Here is a 23,053-nt window from a genome sequence, read left to right as displayed (position 1 = left end):
TGCTTTTTAAATTCTTTCTGTACAGGGTGTGTGTTTGGAGGGGTACAAAGGAGGGCTGAAAAGGGAGGAAGTATAAATTGTAAATACTGTAAATCCTTCGGATGGTGATATGTAAAATAAAACAGAAAAGCTTATAGGAAATGTTGAGGGAGGAAGAATGGTTGTTATTTTATATGCATTCATCAAGGAAACACAGTGCTTAACTTTTAAACCATATTCGTTATTTTTCACCACCTCTACTGCTATTATTTGCCATCTAGAGTGATGCAGTACTGCTACCTGCCCTCCCCTCTGGAGTGATGCAGTACTACTGACCGCTTTCCTCTCTGGAGTAATGCAGTACCGCTGATACAGTTCTGGAATTAGTCCAAGCTGGAGATAGTAGATTTGGAAGTTATCAGCTCAGATAAACTTTTTAAAGCCATAACACAGGATGAAATCACCTAGGGAAGGGTATAGCTAGAGAGGAGAAGTCAGAACTGAGCTTAGTATAATGTTTAGAGGTAAGGTAGATGATTAGTTACCAATACCTGTTCTAATCATCTACCCAACCTCTAAACATTATACAGGTGCCTGATAAATATTGATTGAATGAATTTTGAATGAAAAAGTCTAGGCTGACAAGGAGCAGCCAGTTAGGAAGGGAGGAGAACTGAAAGAAGTGAAACAAAGTGTTTCAGGAGGAGAGGAGTGATCATCGAAGACAAATACTAATGTCAGGAAAGAGCATTTTGGTGTTGGGAAGGAGGGACAAAAAGCCTGTTTGGAGTCGAGGAAAGACTGAATACAGAAAAAACTGTACTGATTATATATAAAAATAAAGCTATATAGTTTTTTTTTTTTTTGCTTTTTTTGAATGCAAATGGAATTAGAGATAGAAACATGTCTTATATCCCAGTCATATTGATCTGCTCAGCTTCTTATGCTTCTCTGTATACTGCATCAGTGATGACTTTACTGCACTATTTTCCAAAGGTGCCCACGTTTGTTGCTCGTTGTGCAGTTTCCCACATTTGTTCCCATGTGCAGTTTCTCCTGTATGTGCGCATGCACACATACACACGATATGGGTTTGTGTTTTATGTATATTTGTGAGGGTATCTATATTATGTATATGGGCAGCTATTTTATACGCTAGATGATATTCTGAAATCATGCTCTTTATTTTCTATAACACATGTATTTTATAACTTACTTATCGATATTTTTTTATCACGCTTATACCTTATGGAATCCAACCAGAGTTGTGCCCTGAGCTCTTCGGCTGGTACTTCTCTGTGGTTAACATACATGTGCGCCATATCTGAGCCTTAATTATTATACCCCAATGATTGCTTCTACTTTTGTTGGCCTATAATGCAAATATTACAGTAGATGATTACTAAACATTAACTGATAAAAGAGGAATATCTACAGTCCTCAAAATCACATAATCTAAACTACATTAAATTGATTGGCTACTATCATCTACAAATGCCTATACTAATATTAGGGTAGTCCTAGGTGCTGCCTCTTTGTATTAGACCTAAAAGCATTAAATATTTATGCAATTAAAATCTATGTATTTCTATTTTTTAACTCAAAAGTTTCTTTTACTGGAGAAATAGTAAGAATGTTTTACATGTTCTAAGTAGGAATTGCCATTCTTGCTATAAGAAAGCAAGATTATGTATTAAGGATGACATTATTCTTTTGAGTGTAATTGCTGCATCAAATGATACACATGTTGAGCGTCTTTCTGTGTAACTGACTAAGACTTGCAGAGCACGTAGTATTCTTGTCACCTGATACAAACATTTTAAGACGTTTTGTTTGCTTTTTCTCCCTCAGGTGGGATGATGATGTTGTCTTCAAGAACTGTGCAAAAGGTGTAGATGACCAGAAGAAAGACAAAAGATTCGTAAATGACACACTGCGATCTGAATTTCACAAAAAGTTCATGGAGAAATATATTAAGTAGTACAGTTTTATGTGCTTAATTAAAGACTGTAAAACGTAAAGGATCATTCTGACTTATTTTTATGAGTTTTTTCTTTTCCCTGTCTAAATTGTGTGTGGGCTTCCCCAATTTTAAACTCCTATCTTTTTCTTTAGTGACACCTTACTTGATAATGGACTTGGGAATAGGTTTAACCCAATTTGCATTCTCCAAATGTTTCCAGTGGTATGTTTTCTTGGGAAAAGCAAACCTGCCTGTAATATTTTTAATCTAAATAACCAAATCTGGGTGCCCAACTTTTTGTTGGAATTTATACTGCTAGTAATACGTTCCATAATTTCTTCTGAAAAGAAAAATTACCGTTGTGTATTGTGGTTGTGCATTAACTTGCCCTTTTCCCCGTTTCTCTCACGTTTATTTAAGATGAGTTAATCCGTAATATTTTCTCTACACTTTTTAAAAGAGTATAATGAAAGATGAGAGGGATTCCATGTTGAACCACATGTTGGTGTGGAGAAGTGTCATCGACAGTAAGCACCCTAAGCGTGTGTCTGGGAGAGCACTGGGTATCGCTCACTTCTGCAGGCACTTGTTTTTTTCTCATGGCCCAAGAAGAGAGCTCTATAAGCATTCTTTTAAAGTATACGGTACTGCCGGGCGCGGTGGCTCAAGCCTGTAATCCCAGCACTTTGGGAGGCCGAGACGGGCTGATCACGAGGTCAGGAGATCGAGACCATCCTGGCTAACACGGTGAAACCCCGTCTCTACTAAAAAATACAAAAAACTAGCCAGGCGAGGTGGTGGGCACCTGCAGTCCCAGCTACTCCGGAGGCTGAGGCAGGAGAATGGCGTGAACCCGGGAGGCGGAGCTTGCAGTGAGCTGAGATCCAGCCACTGCACTCCAGCCTGGGCGACAGAGCGAGACTCCATCTCAAAAAAAAAAAAAAAAAGTATACGGTACTCACTTGTGTTCTCCTGGATACTCAGCCGCCATGTTTCTTTTGAAAGAGATTGAATATGCACACTGACGTGCACTTAGTGCAAAGCCTGAGAAAGCTTCAAACAATATATAAAATAAAACCTTTGGAAATAATGTTTTGTTATCTTGGAGGATATATCTGTGGGAAGTGAGAGGAAGAGCTAGGCTATACTAAAAGCAGTAATTCTGGAAAATGAAGTTTTTGTGAACCTAGGCTGTGATTTCAGAAGGCCACTTTTGACAGAAAATTTGAGACTAGAAATTGAGCCTTTTATAGATAGAGAGCCATTCATGGGCTTCCTCAGCCATGAAAAATACTGAGGTTCCTAAAGTTAAAGACAGAAATTTTAAAGCAAAATAATATGTTTCCATTTAAGTTTTTCAATACCTTATTTCCTAATTAAATGGAAAGTTCCCTTTTCCCAGTGGAAGCTTGGACGTTGGTTATATCTATCCTGAGTCCAGAGTAGAGCTGGAAATAGAGCCCAGGTCTGGATTCAACATTTATGTTCTACATTTTTTCAAACTGAGCTCCTAAACAAACTTGGATACTTCAGCTAGTGTTTTTAAGAAGCTTTTAATATTAAAACCTTTTTATCTCCAACTTTACAACTTAGAAAGTGCATTTACATATGATGAAACCCTGTCTCTACTAAAAATACAAAAATTAGCCAGGCGTGGTGGTGGGCACCTGTAATCCCAGCTTCTCAGGAGGCTAAGGCAGGAGAATTGCTTGAACCCAGGAGGCGGAGGTTGCAGTGACCCGAGATCGTGCCATTGCACTCCAGCCTGGGTGACAAGTGTGAAACTACATCTCAAAATAATAAAAATTTTTAAAAGAAAATTTACGTTTATTTTTGGTTATCTTCATAGCAACCTTAGGAAGTGCTGTGTTACTCAGAGTTGAGGAAAATGAAGCTCAAGCCAAGTAACTCGTTGAGGATTAATACATGGTGGATCATGTATGAGCACCTTACAATTACGTAAAAATATGCTTATAGATGTAATGGGCATTATCAGACTTCTAAAACCGTAGTTCTTGAAATTGCTCTTTTTAGCATCTCAAGGGCCAAGGGTCTGAGGTGCACTATTGCTCCAGGGTCCACTTGTTTCAGATTCCCTATTTGAGCCTGAACGGTTTAGGAAGAATCAGAGTAAAGCTGTTTTCATTGATTTCTTTCTTCCTTTCCCTGTGGTTTCTCAATGTAAAACATCCTATAACATGAGTCAGCCCCAGGAGATACATAAATGTGTTGTTAGCTTTCAGATTTACAGCGCAAGTAACAGCATACTTAGCTAAATTGCCTTGCACCCTCCTTGTAAAATACCTCTTGTTGGAGTGGTTGTGGAATCTGTTTTATCCCTTCAAAAGCTGATGCTGATTGGAAAGAGAGGTATTTGAAGCCAAGAGGACCTGGTGTGAAGCCTAACTGTGCCACTTCAAGCTTTATTAGAACTAACATTTATTGACCAGGTGTGGCGGCTCACATCTGTAATCCCAGCACTTTGGGAGATCAAGGCGGGCAGATCACTTGAGGTCAGGAGTTCGAGACCAGCCTGGCCAACATGGCAAAACCCCATGTCTACTAAAAATATAAAAAAAGTTAGCCAGGCATGGTGACTGGTGCCTATAATCCCAGCAACTGAGGCTGAGGCAAGAGAATCACTTGAACCCGGGAGGCGGAGGTTGCACCGAACCGAGATGGTGGCACTGCGCTCCAGCCTGTGTGACAGAGTGAGACTCTGTCTCAAAAAAAAAAAAAAAAGAACTAAGAAATATTTATTGAATGTTCACCAACTGTATTTGTACTTTACTCATCTAATTGACACCACTCCCTGTTAGGTAGCTGACATTATTTTCCCCATGTTATAGATAAGGAAACTGACATTTGTAAGAAGTTTAAAAACAAAGTCATAAACCCATAAGGGAGGTGGGCGAAGATTGAAACCTAGAACTGTATTCTAAGCCCATCCTCTTTACTGCTTTGCTTGACTGCTTCTCTGTGTTAATGAGCCCTTCTGACTGTTTCTCTCCTATGGAACAATAGTAACAGGACAATCATGAGGGAGTTTTGTGAGGATTAAATAATAACAAGGTTTAAATATCCGGCAGGCACATAGTAAACTTCATGCATGTCTATTCACCTATCTCTAGTAGCATTTAGCAGAGGCTGTGTAAAAGTTCAAAAGCCTATTGTTATGTTCTGTCATAAAGATTGATTCTGAATTAAGAGGCTCCCTGACCCCTCAGAACTTGTGTTGGGCCATAGGGATGGCCCAGACAGGCATTTCCTGGTCACTAGGATTAGAAACTCAGTCATAGCAACTCAAGTAAAATCAAGGCTTATGTTTAAAAAACTTAAAAGGCATTTCCTCTGTTCAGCTCTTTCTTGGCTTCCCTCTATTTGTCTGTTCCACTTTTTCTGCAAGACTTGGTTTCTGTACCACAAAAGTGGAGGTCACTCATTCATGCTCCTGGCTTCCTTGATAGGAGGACTTCATGTCTTTATAGCTCCACTGGCCAATAGAGCCTCTGTATCCTGAGACAAAGCTGGTCCTGTGGGCAGTGGGCAGGAACCCGGTTACCTAGAACAAATGTGGGCACGGACAGGAAGACACTGATGGTACAATCTCTAGTACAGACATGGCTTGACATACTCAGCTGTACACATGTTACATAAAACCTGGAAACCAAAGATACTGCCTCTGTAAATCCGGACTCCTCAGGGGCAGTACCTGCATCTTCTCCACCATGCTGGGCACACAGCAAGGCCTGTCTAAAAACTGGATGGCTTCAATGTTTGGTATTTATGAGGAAGCATAGAGTAGAAACAGCACAAGAGCCCGAAGAAACTAGATTAAATTTTAGTTCTGCCACTTGATAGCTTTATGGCCTTAACAAATTAAATCTCTGAGCCCGTTTCCTCCTTTGTACAGTGACAGTAACAACACTTCCCCCCAAAAGCTGAAGATTAGAGGTGATACAAGTACCTAGTTTATAGAATTGTTGGGGGCTCTTGGAGGGTGGTGGTGATTATTCCCTTGTCCTCCTCACCCAAATTTCCAATCATCTAAAACACAGAGGAAAAGTGTTAACTGAGGATCCAAATCAGCATCCTGGCTCCAGTGCAGTTGCTCAGGCCCCACACTCAGGAGTCCACCTTCAGATACAATGCTCAGCCACTACTGTCTTAAAATTGTTCATAATTTTATCTTTGAATGTGTGCTTTGTAAATAAAATGTTATGGAACAGTGGAGCATATGTCAGGGCTTGGAGGCTTGGGTCACATGAGGTCCTGCCTCCTGGACTCCCCAGGACAGGTTCTCTACTGCCTACTTCTGGTGCAGGCCTGGGCATAGGCTTGGGGAGGGGCAGGTATCCACACAGGCAGGGTGGAAAAGCTGCAACCTAAACAGCAGAGGCCTGGGGATTCCTGCCAGGAGCAGGCCCTGCTGGGTCAGTTTCCTGCTGGATACCGGAAGCACAGGCACCAGTGGGCTGGGGAGGGCTTGTCCTGTCTTTAGAGCACCTTAGAAATAGGGCTAATTAGGCCGGATGCGGTGGCTCACGCCTGTAATCCCAGCACTTTGGGACGCCAAGGCGGGCGGATCACAAGGTCAGGAGTTCAAGATCAGCCTCGTCAACATGGTAAAACCCTGTCTTTACTAAAAGTACAAAAAGAAAAAAAAAAAAAAAAGAAAGAAAGAAAAGAAATAGGACTAATTAAATGGAGTCACTCATGTTGGGAGAGGAGACAGCTGGGAGCTTCGGAAAGGTGGGATATTGACCAAGGTCAAGCATGGAAGAAATGGGATTCGCCTTGGAGTCATCTTTTAATAAATGCTTGGTGTCATTTTATTTGTGGTGCTGTTGTTATTTGTGGTGATGCTGTAGATGTGTCACTAGCATATTTCCTAAATTACACTCCCACAGGGCCTCCACATACATCCATGCTCCTGAAATCTTTATACAGGGCCCTTTTAGGAGTTTTGAATTTTTTTTAATGTCCTGTTCTCTCTCACCTGACCTAGCTCTCAGAGGCACTTTAGGAGGTGAGAAGAGGAGAAGGAAGAAACCTGATGTGTTCACACTCCTGAGAGAGGTGTCTGCTAGGTTTCCTCTCCAGGGTGGTCTCAAACAGCCTCCCTTTTCAGAAAGAGGCAGAGAAATGGTTCCTAAAAGTCCTAGACTAATTGCAAGCAGCTTCCTGGGAGCTCAGCCATCTCCATATGTGCTGGAGCCCAAGAAAAGGGGAAAGAGGGGTGGGGGCTCAAATAATATTTTGACTTTTTCAGAGAAGAGGATTCTAATGTCATCTTGAGATTTCCTCAGCACTCACACCTTCAAAGTCTAACTCTTGGTCTCAGAGGTCTATTTCCAGAGAGTATTTTCAGTAAGAACTGAGAGGTGAGTCACTCTCTTGAAGAGTTTACTTCAAAGAAGTCACAAGGGAGGAAAAAGCTGCTAACGAGAAGAAAACTGGGATAGCAGACATGGCAAAGCTTGCAGAGCATCCAAGCATGTTCCCTGGGGCACAGATGCCCCAGTTCCTGAGCTGGCCTTGTGCCTCCTGCTAGGCCACCCTGACCCCACCATCCCTGTAGACCCTTCAATAAACAATAACCATTTAGGAAATATAATGGACAGACAATCCCATTCATGATAGCTACAGAGAATGTAAAATGCATAGTCATAAACTGAAGAAGAAATGTACAGGACCTCTTTGAAGAAAACGCCAGTACTCTCTGATGGGGCATTAAATAAGACTTTAATGAATGTGGAGGAATACCTATGTCTGGATGAGAAGACTCAGTGATATAAAGATACCAGTTCTCTATCCAGAAGAAATTATGAAATAGGTTGGGATATTTTTTAACCCACATGATTGGTGTTTTGACCAAATTCTTTTAAAATTTTTCATTAGAATAAATTTGTAAGAACATCCAGAAAAAAAAAATCTTGCAAGCAAGAATAATGAGAGGGGTTTTCCCTACCAATTTTTAAATGCAGTATAAACGTACAAAAAATAGTGTGGTTCTGTCCCCAGAATAGAGAGATGAAGGAAAAATAGACCATAATAAAAGGTCAGAAACTAGCACAGCTACAAAATAATTTAGTATATAGGAAAAAAATTCTAAAAGAAGAAATGAGAAAAACAATGGAAAAAAGAATGAACTATTTAGTAAATGGTATCAGGAAAATTTACCAACAATTTTCTAGAAAATAGGTTGTTACTGTCAAGCACAAGGCCAAGCAAGGCTAACAGATTCAGTGAATAAGGAAACAACAAAACCCTTTTAGATTTAGATCGTTCGGTACTGTCAGACTCAGAAGAAAGCAGCCAAATGTGCTAGTCCCTGTGACTCTGGTATAGGGCAACACAGAAACAAAAGGGACCAAGTGACAGTGACTCTAATGATTGGACGCCCTAGTGTGACACTGCAGCTAACGTTTTATAGCTTCCAGGTGTACCCTAAGGGTGGTGAGGAAGAACACCTCCTACCTGGCCAGAACCAGGAGATGGGGAGCAAGTAAAGTAATGCCCCTTGCAGCAGCTCCTCCTAATTATCCTATGTTCTTAGGGTCCAGGAGAGATACAAAGTGTTCTGCCAAGATTCACGCCAGCTGTAGCTCACATCTTGCCTATGCAGCCTGTAGAGATGGCTATGAAGTCATGGGTGCCAGCACAGGGCTGTTCCCCTACTGCTACCTCACAAGTTCTCTAGGATAAGCTGCATGTGGTCTGAAAATTTTGAAGGAAAAGAAATGTACTCGAGAAAAAAAAAATGGGTAAATATGTGTTAATATTGAGCTGGGATGGCCTTTCTAAGCATGGTATCAAAAGCAGAAATCGTAAGAGAAAAACAAACAGGTAAATTGATTACACAGAAAGATTTTGTGGATCAAAGAATTTAAAATGCCAGTATTATGATTAAATTTCCTTTTCAGCTTTTTTTCTTAAAATGTTTGATTGGCTTTCTTCTTGTAATTTGTTCATATATTTCTCTTTATTTTAAAAGATTGTTTCATTATTGTCAGGCCTCTGAACCCAAGCCAAGCCATCGCATCCCCTGTGACTTGCACAGATACGCCTAGATGGCCTGAAGTAACTGAAGAATCACAAAAGAAGTGAAAATGCCCTGCCTCACCTTAACTGATGACATTCCACCACAAAAGAAGTGAAAATGGCCGGTCCTTGCCTTAAGCGATGATATTATCTTGTGAAATTCCTTTTCCTGGTTCGTCCTGGCTCAAAAAGCTCCCCCACTGAGCGCCTTGTGACCCCCACTCCTGCCCGCCAGAGAACAACCCCCCTTTGATTGTAATTTTCCTTTACCTACCCAAATCCTACAAAACGGCCCCACCCTTATCTCCCTTCGCTGACTCTCTTTTCAGACTCAGCCCGCCTGTTTGGTGGTCTCTTCACAGGGACGCACATGACAATTATGTTTGGAGGAATGGAGGCAAGATGGTGCACTTCCGGGTTCTTCTTCACCAACTTTTCCCACGCGCGAAAATGCAGCCAGCGCCCAGGTAGGGTGCAGACCAACCAAGCATGCGCCAGGTGACGTCAATCCGAAAAGACCAAGATTTACCTGGTCGCACCTGCGGAACGCCCCCCGACACACCTGTGCCCCGCCTATTGCCCTCCCACTCCTAGAAAAGCCGCTCGGGACGACCCCACGCGCGGCCTTCCTCAGTCCTCCACTCCTGTGGGGATGTCGGGACTGCAGGAACTCCCTCTGAGAGCCCCACCGGGGGACTCTGTCGGCCTTCTTTGCCAGGAGGCCAACAGACCTCTTCCCCACATCTTAGGTGACCAAAATAAACTTGCAGTTTTGCTCCTACACTTGCCTACTCGCTGGTTCTTTTGTGCCCACTCTGGTGGTCTTAGAAAAACAAATCAAATTATATCAGATACACAATCAAGTCCTCTCTTTTCCAGAGCCATCCAGTCTGAGCAGTGGCCTGGAGATGAGTGTCATTTATACAACTGCCTTTAATGCTCTCCTATGTACAATCCCCTAAATTTCCAGTACTCCATGTTTTCTTCTTTCTTGATTTGCTCCTTTCTTTTCATGGAGTATATCCTAAAATAACTTTCTAAGAAAGAATGAAGGAGACTTAACATATTGAGCCCTTGTATGTGTACATCTAAGTTTATTCTGCTACCCCTCCTCCATCTCACACACACACACACACAGGTGCGCACGCACACACACACACACGGTAGTTTTCCTGAATATAGGTTAAAAAAAAATTTATCCTATTATTGAAAGCTTTTGCTATGTTTTCTTCTAAATTTCAGGATTGCTCTTGAAAGCTGATGTCAACCTGCTTTATATTTCTTTGTATATTCTATATATATTCAAGTCCTCTCTTTTCCAGAACCATCCAGTCTAAGCTGTGGCCTAGGGATGAGTGTCATTTATGCAACTGCCTTTAATGCTCTCCTAGAATATATATATATATATATATTCTAGTTTTGTTTTGAATCTGTAATCTGTTGGGATCATCTCTTTTTTTTAGTCGTGAGTCTTTTACCACTTATTATGTTTGGTTCCCAGTAAGCTCTTCAAGGATTTATAGGTTTCAGTTCTGGGAAAAATTTTCATGTTTTTGATAATATCTCCTCCATTTCCTCTGTTCTCTCTTTCAGAACTTCAGTTGGTTTGTAGATTAACATCTGTCTTTTTTTTTCCTCATGTTTTGGTCTCGATAATTTTGTTCAACTTTCTAGGGTATTTTCTAATTATTCCAGTTATTGCACTTAATTACTTATTTCAATTAACTTTTGTACTCAGATTTAAAACTGTCAAGACTTCTTTCTTATTCTTTGAACCTCTCTTATTATTCCAGTGATTCTCAACGTTGGCTGCATACTTAAACTACCTGGGAACTTTAAAAAATTCTGATGCTAAGGCCACACCCCAGGTCAACTGATTACAACACAGGTTTGAACTGCACAGGTCCATATATACACAGGTTTTTCTCAATAAATATATTGGAAAAAATTGTAGAGACATGTAACAACCTGAAAAAACTCACAGATGAACTGTATAGCCTAGAAATAGCAAAAAATTAAGAAAATGTCATGTGTGTCATAAATGCATAAAATATAGACAAAAACTAGTCTATTTTATAAATTACTACCAAAAATTGTACATGAATCTATTTTAAAAAGTTAAAATTGATCAAAACTTACACAAACAGACCATACGTTATGCCATTCACAGTTAAGAGAAATGTAAACAAACATAAAGATGTAGTATTAAATTATAGCTGCATAAAATTAGCTGTAGTACATACTGAACTACTGTAATAATTTTTAGTCACCTCCTGCTGCTACTGCAGAGAGCTCAAATGTTGCTAGTATCCACCTAAAGTGCTGTGTGATGCTGATCATTTTCTCTTGAGCAATTCATGTCTCCAGTAAATTGCAGGTTGCAATAAAAAGTAATCTCTCAGTTCTTGAATATTTTTCATCATATTTAGTGCAGTACCATAAAGCTTGAATATATGACCCATACGAAGTGCCACTAACAGTGCTGGAAGTGTTCTCAAGAAGCAAAGTGATGACATTACAAGAAAAGTTTGAATTTTTTGATATGTACTGTAGATTGAGGTCTGAAGCTGCTTGTATCAGTCATTTCAAGATGAGTGAATACAGAGTAGGTACCATAAAAAGAGCCGGGCGCAGTGGCTCAAGCCTGTAATCCCAGCACTTTGGGAGGCCGAGACAGGCGGATCACGAGGTTAGGAGATCGAGACCATCCTGGCTAACACGGTGAAACCCCGTCTCTACTAAAAAAAAAAAAAAAAAAAAAAAAAAAAAAAAAAAAATTAGCTGGGCGTGGTGGCGGGTGCCTGTAGTCCCAGCTACTCCGGAGGCTGAGCCAGGAGAATGGCGTAAACCTGGGAGGCGGAGCTTGCAGTGAGCCGAGATCGCTCCACCGCACTCCAGCCTGGGCCACAGAGCAAGACTCCTTTTCAAAAAAAAAAAAAAAAAAAAAAAAAAGAGCGATTTGTGAAGTCATGGCTGCTGCTATGACACCAAGTGCAACAGCCTTGTATTTTTTGTGAAGTACTCCTTCATCTTGTATTGAAAATGCTGCTTTTATGTGGATACGGGATTGCTATAAGAAAGGCATACATATAGACTCTAATATGATTTGAGAAAAAGCAAAGTCATTATGTGATAACTTAAAAGCAAAAGGACGCTGAAAGATCTAAAGCTGGAGAATGTAATGCCAGGAAAGGATGGTTTGATAGTTTTAGAAAGAGATTTGGCTTTAAAATGTCAGGATAGCAGCAGAAGCAGCTTCTGCAGCAGAAGCAGCTTCTGCCTGCCAAGAGGCAGCAGACGAGTTCCCAGACTTGTTAAGAACATTACTGAGGGCCGAGCATGGTGGCTCATGCCTGTAATCCCAGCACTTTGGGAAGCCAAGGTGGGCGGATCACCTTAGGTTAGAATTTTGGGACCAGCCTGGCCAACATGGTGAAACGCTGTCTCTCTCGACTAAAAACACAAAAATTAGCTGGGTGTGGTGGCAGCCACCTGTAATCCCATCCACTTGGAAGACTGAAGCAGGAGAACTGCTCGACCCCAGGAGGCGGAGGTTGTAGTGCGTTGAGATTGGGCCACTGCGCTCCAGCCTGAGTGACAGAGCAAGACTCCGTCTCAAAAAAGAAAACAAACAAACAAAAAAATCCCTGAGGAGAAAGGATATCTGCCTGAACAGGTTTTTAATGCAGACAAAAGTGCCCTATTCTGGAAAAAAAAAAAAAAATGTCACAAAGAACATTTATTAGTAAGGAAAACAAGCTAGCAACAGGATTTGAGGCAGGAAGGGGTAGGCTAACTCTACTGTTCTGTGCAAATGCAGTTGGGTTTATGATCAGGACTGCCCTTATCTATAAAGCTGCTAACCCCCAAGCCTTGAAGGGAAAAGATGAACACCAGTTTCCAGTCTTTTAGACTGGAAGGCCTGGACAACCAGAACCCTTTTTCTGAATTGATTCTATCGATGTTTGTCCCTAAAGTCAGGAAGTACCTTGCCAGTAAGGGGCAACCTTTTAAAATTCTTTTGATATTAGACACTGCCCCTGGCCACCCAGAACTCCATGAGTTCAACACCGGAAGTGGTCTACTTGCCCCCAAACACAACATCTCTCATTCAGTCTTTAAACTGGGGGTCATCAGGGCCTTTAAGGTTCATGTCACATGGTACAGTATCGAAAGGACGGGCAAGACTATGGAAGAAAACCCTGATCGAGGACATCACGAAAATCTGGAAGGATTATACCACTGAAGATGTTATTCTTATAGAAAAAAAAGCATGAAAACCATTAAGCCCAAAACAATAAATTCCTGCTGGAAAAAGAAGTGTCCAGATGTTGTGCATGACAGGATTTATGACAAAGCCAATCAAGGAAATCATGAAAGAGATTGTGGATATAGCAAAAAAGGTTGGGGGCAGGGTGGGTAGGGTTTCAAGATGTGGATCTTGGGGCACTTCAAGAGCTAATGGATACCAGAGGAATTAACAGGAGACAATTTGATGGAGATGAGAGCTTCTGAACTAGTGCCGGATGATGAGAAAGACATAGAAGAGGCAGAGCCAAAAAGTAAATTGACATCAAGCAATCTGTCAACAGGGTTCTGATTATTCAAGACTGCTTTTGACTTCTTTTACAACGTGGACCCTTCTATGATGTGGGTACCAAAACTAAAGCAAACAGTGAAAAGATCGGTATGGCATAGAAACATTTTTAAAGACACACAAAAGCAAAAAAAGTCAGATAGAAATTACACTGTATTTCCACAAAGTTACACCTAATGTGCCTACCTTTCCTGCCTCCCTTTCCACTTCCTCCAACTCTTTTGCCTCATCCACCCCTGAGACAGCAAGACCAACCTCTCGTCTTCCTCCTCCTCATCCTACTCTACATGAAGATGACAAGGATGAGGACCTTTATAGCAGTCCACTTCCACTTAACAGTAAATATATTTTCTCTTTCTTATGGTTTTCTTTCCTCTAGCTTGATTTATTGTAAGAATATAGTATATAATATATATAACATATAAAATATGTGTTTATTGACTCTTTACATTATTGGTAAGGCTTCCAGTCAAGAGTAGGCTATTAGTAGTTAAGTTTTAGAAGAATTAAAGTTATATGCAGATTTCCAACTGCCCAGGGGAGGGAGGGGGTCAGTTGTAAATCAGAATCTTTGGGGATAAGACCCAGGCATCAATATTTTCTAAAGCTCTCCAGTTAATACTAATACTTATCCTAGTTTGAAACCACTGCATCATTTCCTAGTTTGAAAACTTGCATAATTCTGCCTATGTTTTAGACCTACTACCAAAATCTTTTTAATCAGTATTGTGTGTGTATGCGTATGTATATACTATACATATATAAAATTAAAATCTGTTTAAACACAATTCCTGCCCTCTATGTAGTAACTAATTCTCAGGCCACACACTCAGGCATGCAAAAATACATTTACTTTTGTTTTACCATAATTCAATTTAATTTGTGCTTCCTACCCCTATTCTTCAAAATAAGAAATGCAGTCTCAGTCAATTCAAACTTATTTCAGTTCTGGGTTTAGACATGTAACTTTAAAAAATCTTTCTCACATTACTTATTAGAAAGAGGAGATAAATGTGCTTGGTCATTATTTTTAAACCAAGACATCTATTGAATAAATTATTCATTTTGAAGTGAGGTCGTCAACATTTTGGTTTTCATTTTAACTTTCTTTATGGAGCCCAGAAATGGGATGTCATTGGCTCAGATACAATACATATATTAACATATATATTCCATCTTTTATAAAAGTTTATTTGTGCCTTTGTCATATAGTAGACCGTATTTCTCACTTCTCGAAAGAAGAAATTGCATGTTATCCTTCTAAAGTTCCCAGCACTGTGTTTTACCCATAAGTCATTTTTTAAAAAAATTGAATTCTGCATGTTTCAGTCTAGATACCAGGGCAAGTATACACAGGCTAGTCTGGGTTCAAAGGAGACATCATGAAATACTTTCACAGTCAGGCACACACACCCATATGCATATATCCTCTTGTTTTCTGCTTCTCTCTCTCTACACACACACACACACCTGCACATACATGCACATACATACACAATCTGTTTTCTTCAGCCTATCCCAAATTGCCACAGTGCATGAAGATCTTACCATCCCAGTTGTTTCTCCACGATCTGGGAGGTGGCATGATGCCACGGCTGCACTAACTACTCCCTAAGAAAGGACAGACAGAAAGGACTCCCCAGATCCCAGGGAGGATGGTGAGGTTAGAGTTGGCAAGGTGGAAAACCAAACTCAACTCTGCCTTTCCCTCCAGCAATTCATGCAGTTTTGGTATTTATAATGCATTTTTTAGAACAGCAAGGATAAGATGCTCTATCATGTTAGAAAACCATATAGGTCCTGGCCGGGCGCGGTGGCTCACGCCTGTAATCCCAGCACTTTGGGAGGCCGAGACGGGCGGATCACAAGGTCAGGAGATCGAGACCACGGTAAAATCCCGTCCCTACTAAAAATACAAAAATTTAGCCGGTCGGGCGCAGTGGCGGTGCCTGTAGTCCCAGCTGCTTGGGAGGCTGAAGCAGGAGAATGTGAATCCGGGAGGCGGAGCTTGCTGTGAGCCGAGATCGCGCCAGTGCACTCCAGCCTGGGTGACAGAGCGCGACTCCATCTCAAAAAAAAAAAGAAAAAGAAAAACACATAGGTCCTGAATGTATTTTTAACTCACATTGAGGCGTTCTTCAAAGTTAATTCACTGGTTAAACCCCAAGCATAGCTTGTCCAGAGGTACACTAACTACATTTTGTGTGGTAATTCTGGATCCACAGAGAGGCACAAAGGCCTTAGGAGATCTATGTTTCTGACCCTGAGACAATGTTCTAAGGTCAGGGGAAAATTGTATTGCTTCTGCATTCTCTCACTAACGTTGTACCTAAGGTAACTAAGTGATTTGTTCCCAAAAATTCAGTTCTGGAATTTAGTGATTTTGTGACTATGCGGATTAATTTTTCATATTTACAGAATTTTTTTTTTTTTTTTTGAGACGGAGTTTCACTCTTTCACCCAGGTTGGAGTGATTTATTGTACGACCTCGCCTCACTGCAACCTCTGCCCCACCGTTCAAGTGATTCTGCTGTCTCAGCCTCCTAAGTAGCTGGGACTACAGGCATCTACCACCTCACCCAGCCAAGTTTTGTATTTTTAGTAGAGATGGGGTTTCGCCATGTTGACCAGGCTGGTCTCCAACTCCTGACCTCAGGGGATCCACCTGCCTTGACCTCTGAAAGTACTGGAATTACAGGCATGAACCATCATGCCCGGCCCCACGTCTACAAATGTATTTTTAATAATGTTATAGTCCATTTAAACGTGTGGGGGGTTTTTTTGTTTTTGTTTTTTTGAGATAGAGTCTCGCTCTGTTGCCCAGGCTGGAGTCCAGTGGCGCCATCTCGGCTCACTGCAACCTCCACCTCCTGGGGTCAAGCAGTTTTCCTGCCTCAGCCTTCCAAGTAGCTGGGATTACAGGCACCTGCTACCATGCCCAGCTAATTTTTGTATTTTTAGTAGAGGTGGGGTTTTACCATGTTGGCCAGGCTGGTCTCGAGCTCCTGACCTCAGGGGATCCTCCCGCCTTGGCCTCCCAAAGTGCTGGGATTACAGACATACGTCACCGTGCCCGGCCCTCAGTGATGTTCTTAACGGGGTCTGGGAACTCGTCTGCTGCCTCTTGGCAGGCAGAAGCTGCTTCTCCTGTTATCTTGGCATTTTATAGCCAAATGTCTTTCTAAAGTTAGCAGACCATCCTTTCCTGGCATTATATTCTTCAGCTTTAGATCCTTCACCTTCCTTTTGCTTTTCAGTTTTTATATAATGAAAATACTATAAATCAGGGTCTTCAGTTTTTTCAGGGAGTCGGTATATCACTGGTGCAAGTTTACAATAATTTATACAAGCAATCACCTGTTGAGTAAGTGCTCATTTTATTTCTTTTTTCTATTTCTTTTCTGTTTCCCCCTCATATGAACAACGCGGTAATAAACTCAAAGAGGTTTGAGCAGTGCTGTACTGAAGAGGTTTGGGCAGTCACCAAAGTACTGGCTGGACAGGAGAACAGAGGAATGCCAGGCATCACCGCCAGCTGCGACAACCTTCTTGTTCCCTTGCATGCTACAAAAAAGGGGACTTGCTGCCTCAAGTTTTGAGAATGCCTTGCATGGACACTTCCAATGAGGGCTTTCCATGATGTTGACCTTTCATTTCATTGCCTCTTCCACTTAAGCCCTTCCTGCCTGTTTCCCTAGGCTGCCTCCCCTACCCTTAACATTGTGAGCAAGATCCACATAGAATAGCCAGGTCACAGTCCCCTGGGTTTTGAAAATTCAGCAACCAGCCGGGCGCGGTGGCTCACGCCTGTAAACCCAACACGTTAGGAGGCCGAGGCAGGTGGATCACCTGAGGTTGGGAGTTCAAGACTAGCCTGACCAACTTGGAGAAACCACGTCTCTACTAAAAATACAGAAAAATTAGCCAAGCATGGTGGCCCATGCTTGTAATCCCAGCTACTAAGGAGGCTGAGGCAGGAGAATAGCTTGAACCCAGGAGGTGGAGGTTGCAGTGAGCAGAGATCACACCATTGCACTCCAGCCTGGGCAACAAGAGCGACACTCCGTCTCAAAATAAATAAATAAATAAATAAATAAATAAAAGAAAATTCAGCAACTTAGGGAATTGTGGGTGACAAGGAGGTTCAGTGGAAACAGGAAGAAGTTTTATCCACTTGGTTTAAGCTGTTTCAGAAGACGATGACACAAGTTTTATGCCACTGATCTCTATGTCTCCAGCCCAGATCTACATTCCAAACTCTTATTCTTTATTTCCAAATCTCTACTGAGCATCTCCACTTATGGCCCAAAAGCCCTGAAAATTCAATAAACATCTCCAAAATATAACCCCTCATCTCTCCATCCAGTACCGTGACTTTGGGCAGCACTGCCATTTCTTCATTTGTATTTTTCCTGGGAACATGAATTTTTGTGGGGATTTAAATGATCTTATGCATTTAAGAAGCTTAGGTGTTCCGCACATGTTAGCTCTCTCTCCCTTCTTCCCTCTCACTTCCTTCCTTTCCTTCCTTCTTCTTTCCTTTCTAAAGTAAGAAAACCCTCAATTTAGGAAAAAAGTTCATAGAATTATCAAAGAGAATGTGCTGGCAATTAAGGTAAAAAAATGTTCTTTAGACAGCTAAACCAAGTGTGAGAGCCTTGAGAGGAAAGTGACACTCAGAATTGATACCTTTTACCACTTTGTCATTGACTGAGACTCAAGTGAGAGGCAAGATGAGTCAGGCGATGATGTGGATGTGTAGTGAGAAGCAGACTGGGCTCTTGACTCTCTTGCCACCAGCAACAAGGCACTTCAGGTCAGAACAGCCTGGAGGCAATTATGCAGCTTAGGACTGTAGCCTGGCTGAAGGAAATAGAGTTGTTTGAGGTCATCTAAATCGGAGAAGAAAATAAAAAGGTTCCCTTGAGTTTCTGTTTTTCTTACACTTGAAAATTACTGAAGACTAGCAGACCCATCCATCAGCCCTGGATGAACACAACTACATCCATCCTCCCATTATCTGTCGAACTGTGTCGTTGGAAAAAAGCTCATAAAACATGTGAAGGCAGAACATAATAACTTAAGAGGCTGTCAGAAGGCTAAGAATATCGAGGCCCAGCAGCATACCAAGAAAAGCAAAAGATCGTTTGTGTGGAAAAGTTTGTGGTTTTGAAGCAGAGGGAGGGAGGGAGACGGAGGGAGAAAGAGGAAGACAGCAGGAGAAAGAGGAAATGCAGTTGGAATGGGGCTTTGCTTATAACAGTGAGTCACCACTGTCTTTAGAGGGCAGGCCTAAAAGTGTGTTCTAAAACTGGGCACCTGCTATATGCAAGACACCATATGCTAAATGTGGGGATTCCAAGATGTTTAAGACATAATGTTGTCTTCTGACATGACTGTCAGCCTGTCTTGGATCAAATAGAGGTGGATTCAAGTCGCAGCTCCACCACTTACTGGCCCAGCTATTTCATCTCCCTCAGCCTCAGTTTACTGATCTGCAAAATGAGTATAATTATCCCATCTTTGTAAGAATAAGACATAACATATATACAGCTATTTGCATACTGTATACTGTCTGGTATTTAGTAAATGATCAGCAAATCTTAGTTCACTCCTGCCTCCACCCCACCTACTCCCACCCCTCATATTAACAATAGCCCTATCTTCTTTCTTCACTGCTGTATTCCCAGTGCTTAAAGAAGTGCAAAGTAGCATGTAGGAGGAAGGCAGAGTGTCAAATAGTAAAGCTGCACTTTAGAAGAAATAAATGAACATATTCAGAGGAGAACAAGAATGTACAAGAAGCTGGGTGTGATGACCCTCGCCTATAGTCCCAGCTACATGGGAGGCTGAGGTAGGAGGATCCCTTGAAACCAGGAGTTCAAGACTGCAGTGAGCTATAATCGAGCCTGCAAATAGCAACTGCACTCTGGCCTGGGGAACAGAGCAAAACCAGGTCTCTAATATATAAGTAAAATATAGAAAAAAAAATTTAAGAAACTGGGTCTTGCTGTCTCCCAGGATAGAGTACAGTGGTGTGATTGCAGCTCACTGCAGCCTCAAACTCCTGGGCTCAAGCAATCCTCCCGCCTCAGCCTCCTAAGTAGCTGGGACTCCAGGCCCATGCCACCATGCCTGGCTGATTTTTTAATTTTTACATTGTGTAGAGTTGGGGTTTCACTCTGTGGCCCAGGCTACTCCTGAACTCCTGGTCTTAACAGATCTTCCTACCTTCACCTCCCACAGTGCTGCGATTACGGGCATGAGCCACTGCACCTGGCCTGAATAAAAGTTTAAAAATAAATAAGTAAATTAGAAAGTACAAGAAGAATGGAGAATGGATTTAAAATGTTACCACTTAGGGGGCTGTTGAAGAAACCCCATATTTAATCCAGAAAACAGAATATTCAGGGGTTGGCTAGAAGGGAACTGATGCCTGTACTCATCTGTCTGGAAGACTGTTGTGTGGACAGGCAATGAGCCTTGATGAGTCTGGACTTAAAGACAGATTTCAGCCTGGGGGAAGAAAGCACCATCTGAGGGCAGGGCTGTCAAGGGGCAGGGAGGCAATGTTGTGTGCTGGTGAGGAATCAGATTGTGGGCTAAATGGTTTCAGGTGGGGTTTCTGGGTGAGGGCACTCAAGTGCAGCATGCTGGGGAAGGGAGAGAGGATCTTTACCCCTTTCAACCCTAAAGGCTTTGATTTTGAGAATCCTGCTACATTAGGAACAGTTGTCTAGAGAGGCCAATGTTTGAAACCTGTGGCTTATTCCAAGCCTCTCTATTCCCTGCTTCCTCAATAATGTTGTTCAAGATAATAATACTGCCATTTAACTAAGGCCCTATGTTGGTCTGCTTGTAGTTTCTCAGGTATTCTGTCACTCTCCCTGCTTCTTGACCTCACTCAAACTATTCCTTCTCCTTTGATTGCCGTTTCACTCATCCCAAACTGTCTTTCCAAGTTATGCTCATTCCTCCATGGTCCAGCTTAAATCTATTATCTTCTCAGGAACTTTCTTAGATGCCAATTATACAATCAGCACCTTTCCTTTCATATTTCCACAGTATTTTCTCTTTTTGGTGTATCAGGGATCTCATGGGTCTAACTCTTCCATACCACATTATGAGCCCCTGACCTCTCACAGAGTCCTAGTGTTATTTATTCTCATCTCCTCCCACCCCTAAGAAAAATAGAGGGTCCTCAGTGTTTGATTAATTGCTTGAATATGGCAAGTGATTACATACTTTCTTCCCCTTTCAAAACAAACAAACAAAAAACAAGCAAGCTGCTATGGTTTGAATGTTTTTGTCTCCCTTCACAATTCATGTTGAAATTTAATCCTCAAAGCAGTGTATTGGGAGATGTGACCTTTGGGAGGTGATTGAGTCATAAGGGCTCTGCCCTCATGAATGGAATTAGATGCCCTTTAAAAAGGCTTTGACAGAGGGAGTTGACCCCTCTTCTTACCCTTCCATCTTCTGCCGTGTGAGGACACAGCATTCCCCACAAGAGAACATGGCATTCAAGGCACCATTTTGAAAGCAAGCAGCAGCTCATCAGATGTTGATACCTTGATCTTGGACGTCTCAGCCTCAAGAACTGTGAGAAATAAATTTATATTCTTTGTAAATTACCCAGTCTGTTATATTCTTTTATAGCAGCACAGAACAGACTAAGACACAAGCAAGATCAATTTGCATCAGTTTCTGTTTGGTTTCTTCATATTTTGGGTGCATGAGAGAGAGCAATGCAACCATTTCCTACATCATGAATGACAGTGGGACAATGCTTAATTCATAGCCTTAGGTACCCAAATATCATTTTTACCCTTAGGTTCACTGTAACCCCAAACAGATCTGCAGTAGTGAGGTTGGCTAAGGTTTGTTCCCTTCCCCCTTCTTGCATTTCACATCTCCTGTAAATGCAGATTTCGTGCTTATGGGTTCTTCCAGGCACATAAGGCCCTTCCAGGCACATGTCTTAATTCAATCCCTTAATGTTCAAAGGATAAATTTAACCCTGCACTCTCCAGGCAGCATAAGAATTGGCAAAGCACAGGAATTTACCCCTTGTAGCCACTTCTAATAGTTACACCTCAAGGTCCTGCCAAAGGCTACAACCATGAGGTTTTCCACATTCTAGTCATTATAAGAGCCTGATTTATGAAAAATCAAGTTAATGGAGCAATGAATAAAAATTTCTTATTTCTTCATTCATCTACATATTATGAATTTTATCACTGGATCAAACTAGGTCATGAAATAGCTGTGCTCTTAGACCAATAAGTTGGATGCCCATAGATTAACTTTTACTGAACAGTTGCCCAAGGGTAGGCAATTGTTCTCCGCTGTGGAATATCACGAAAAGCAGCCCTGGGCAAAATCCTATAGTAGTTTTTATGGGGTATTGTTTAGGACCATCTTCCACACTGCATACAACAAGGCTTTCTGATGAGGAGTCGTGGGAGTATTTCCCATGGCGCCAGGTCTTTCCAGCAGGAAAAGCAATGCATCTTCTAGAGAAACCGGATTGGTTTTACTTCACAGACTCAACGAGTCCTATAAAGGCTAGAGACTCCTCTTTGGTCACTAAGAAGGTCTCAGATCTCTACGGATCCTTTTTGTCATGAGGTAGAAAACTTTTTCTACTACTCTTTTATTTTTTTAATTTATTTTTTATTTTTTCATATCAAAGATTTTTGCAAAATCTACAACTCTTTAGATTCAGGAGCTGGGGCCTGCAAACTAAAATGATAAAATACAGATTAACGGCCGGGCGCGGTGGCTCAAGCCTGTAATCCCAGCACTTTGGGAGGCCGAGACGGGTGGATCACGAGGTCAGGAGATCGAGACCATCCTGGCTAACACGGTGAAACCCCGTCTCTACTAAAAATACAAAAAAACTAGCCGGGCGAAGTGGCGGGCGCCTGTAGTCCCAGCTACTCGGGAGGCTGAGGCAGGAGAATGGCGCAAACCCGGGAGGCGGAGCTTGCAGTGAGCTGAGATCCGGCCACTGCACTCCAGTCCGGGCGACAGAGCGAGACTCCGCCTCAAAAAAAAAAAAAAAAAAAAAAAAAAAAAAAAAATACAGATTAACAGGAGAAAAAAGGTTTTTTCACATGCATATGAGGTAACAAAAGAAGTAACTAAAGTAACTAGCTCATTAAAGTTAAAGTTGGGGTGAGGAGGAATTGGGCAGAAAAGGCTCCTATGGGAAGAACAAATCGTTTTCTTAAGAAAGACAAATTGGTTTTTTAGGAGAACAAGAGAGAGAAAGTGTGTGACAATGTTTGTTTATGTAGGTACTTACAAGTGGTCTTTCTGTCTTTCTCAGGGCCACAAAACTCCGGGGGATTTATGGGAGGTATATTTCAGTTCTTCCTTCTGAAAGTAGACCCTCCCTGAAGAGGGAATTTATGGCAGCCTCATTTCCCAGAAGTTGCTGATTTTAATCAGATAAACGAAGATCC

At 41.7% G+C, this 23,053-nt stretch overlaps 1 protein-coding gene and 1 long non-coding RNA gene across 2 annotated transcripts in view; one reads left to right on the top strand and one right to left on the bottom strand.

Annotated features, from left to right (window-relative positions):
• Window positions 1-2,217, top strand: part of CWC15 (CWC15 spliceosome associated protein homolog) — a 10,395-nt gene extending 8,178 nt beyond the window's left edge. The window contains exon 7 of the mRNA XM_010360573.2: window positions 1,831-2,217. Within this exon, the coding sequence (XP_010358875.1) occupies window positions 1,831-1,960 (130 nt within the window). The 3' untranslated portion in view covers window positions 1,961-2,217. The remainder of the gene's footprint in view (window positions 1-1,830) is intronic.
• LOC115893522 overlaps window positions 1-23,053 on the bottom strand; it is a 27,916-nt gene extending 4,863 nt beyond the window's left edge. The window contains exons 1-3 of the long non-coding RNA XR_004053552.1: window positions 22,894-23,053; window positions 21,052-21,183; window positions 18,273-18,475 (exon numbers count right to left, since the gene is read on the bottom strand). This is a non-coding gene — a long non-coding RNA (uncharacterized LOC115893522). The remainder of the gene's footprint in view (window positions 1-18,272; window positions 18,476-21,051; window positions 21,184-22,893) is intronic.

The sequence above is a fragment of the Rhinopithecus roxellana genome, chromosome 15, assembly GCF_007565055.1.
Source record: "Rhinopithecus roxellana isolate Shanxi Qingling chromosome 15, ASM756505v1, whole genome shotgun sequence".
NCBI classification, from domain to species: domain Eukaryota; kingdom Metazoa; phylum Chordata; class Mammalia; order Primates; family Cercopithecidae; genus Rhinopithecus; species Rhinopithecus roxellana.
Note: the sequence above shows the minus strand (reverse complement) of the source record. Positions and strands in the feature narration are given on the sequence as shown.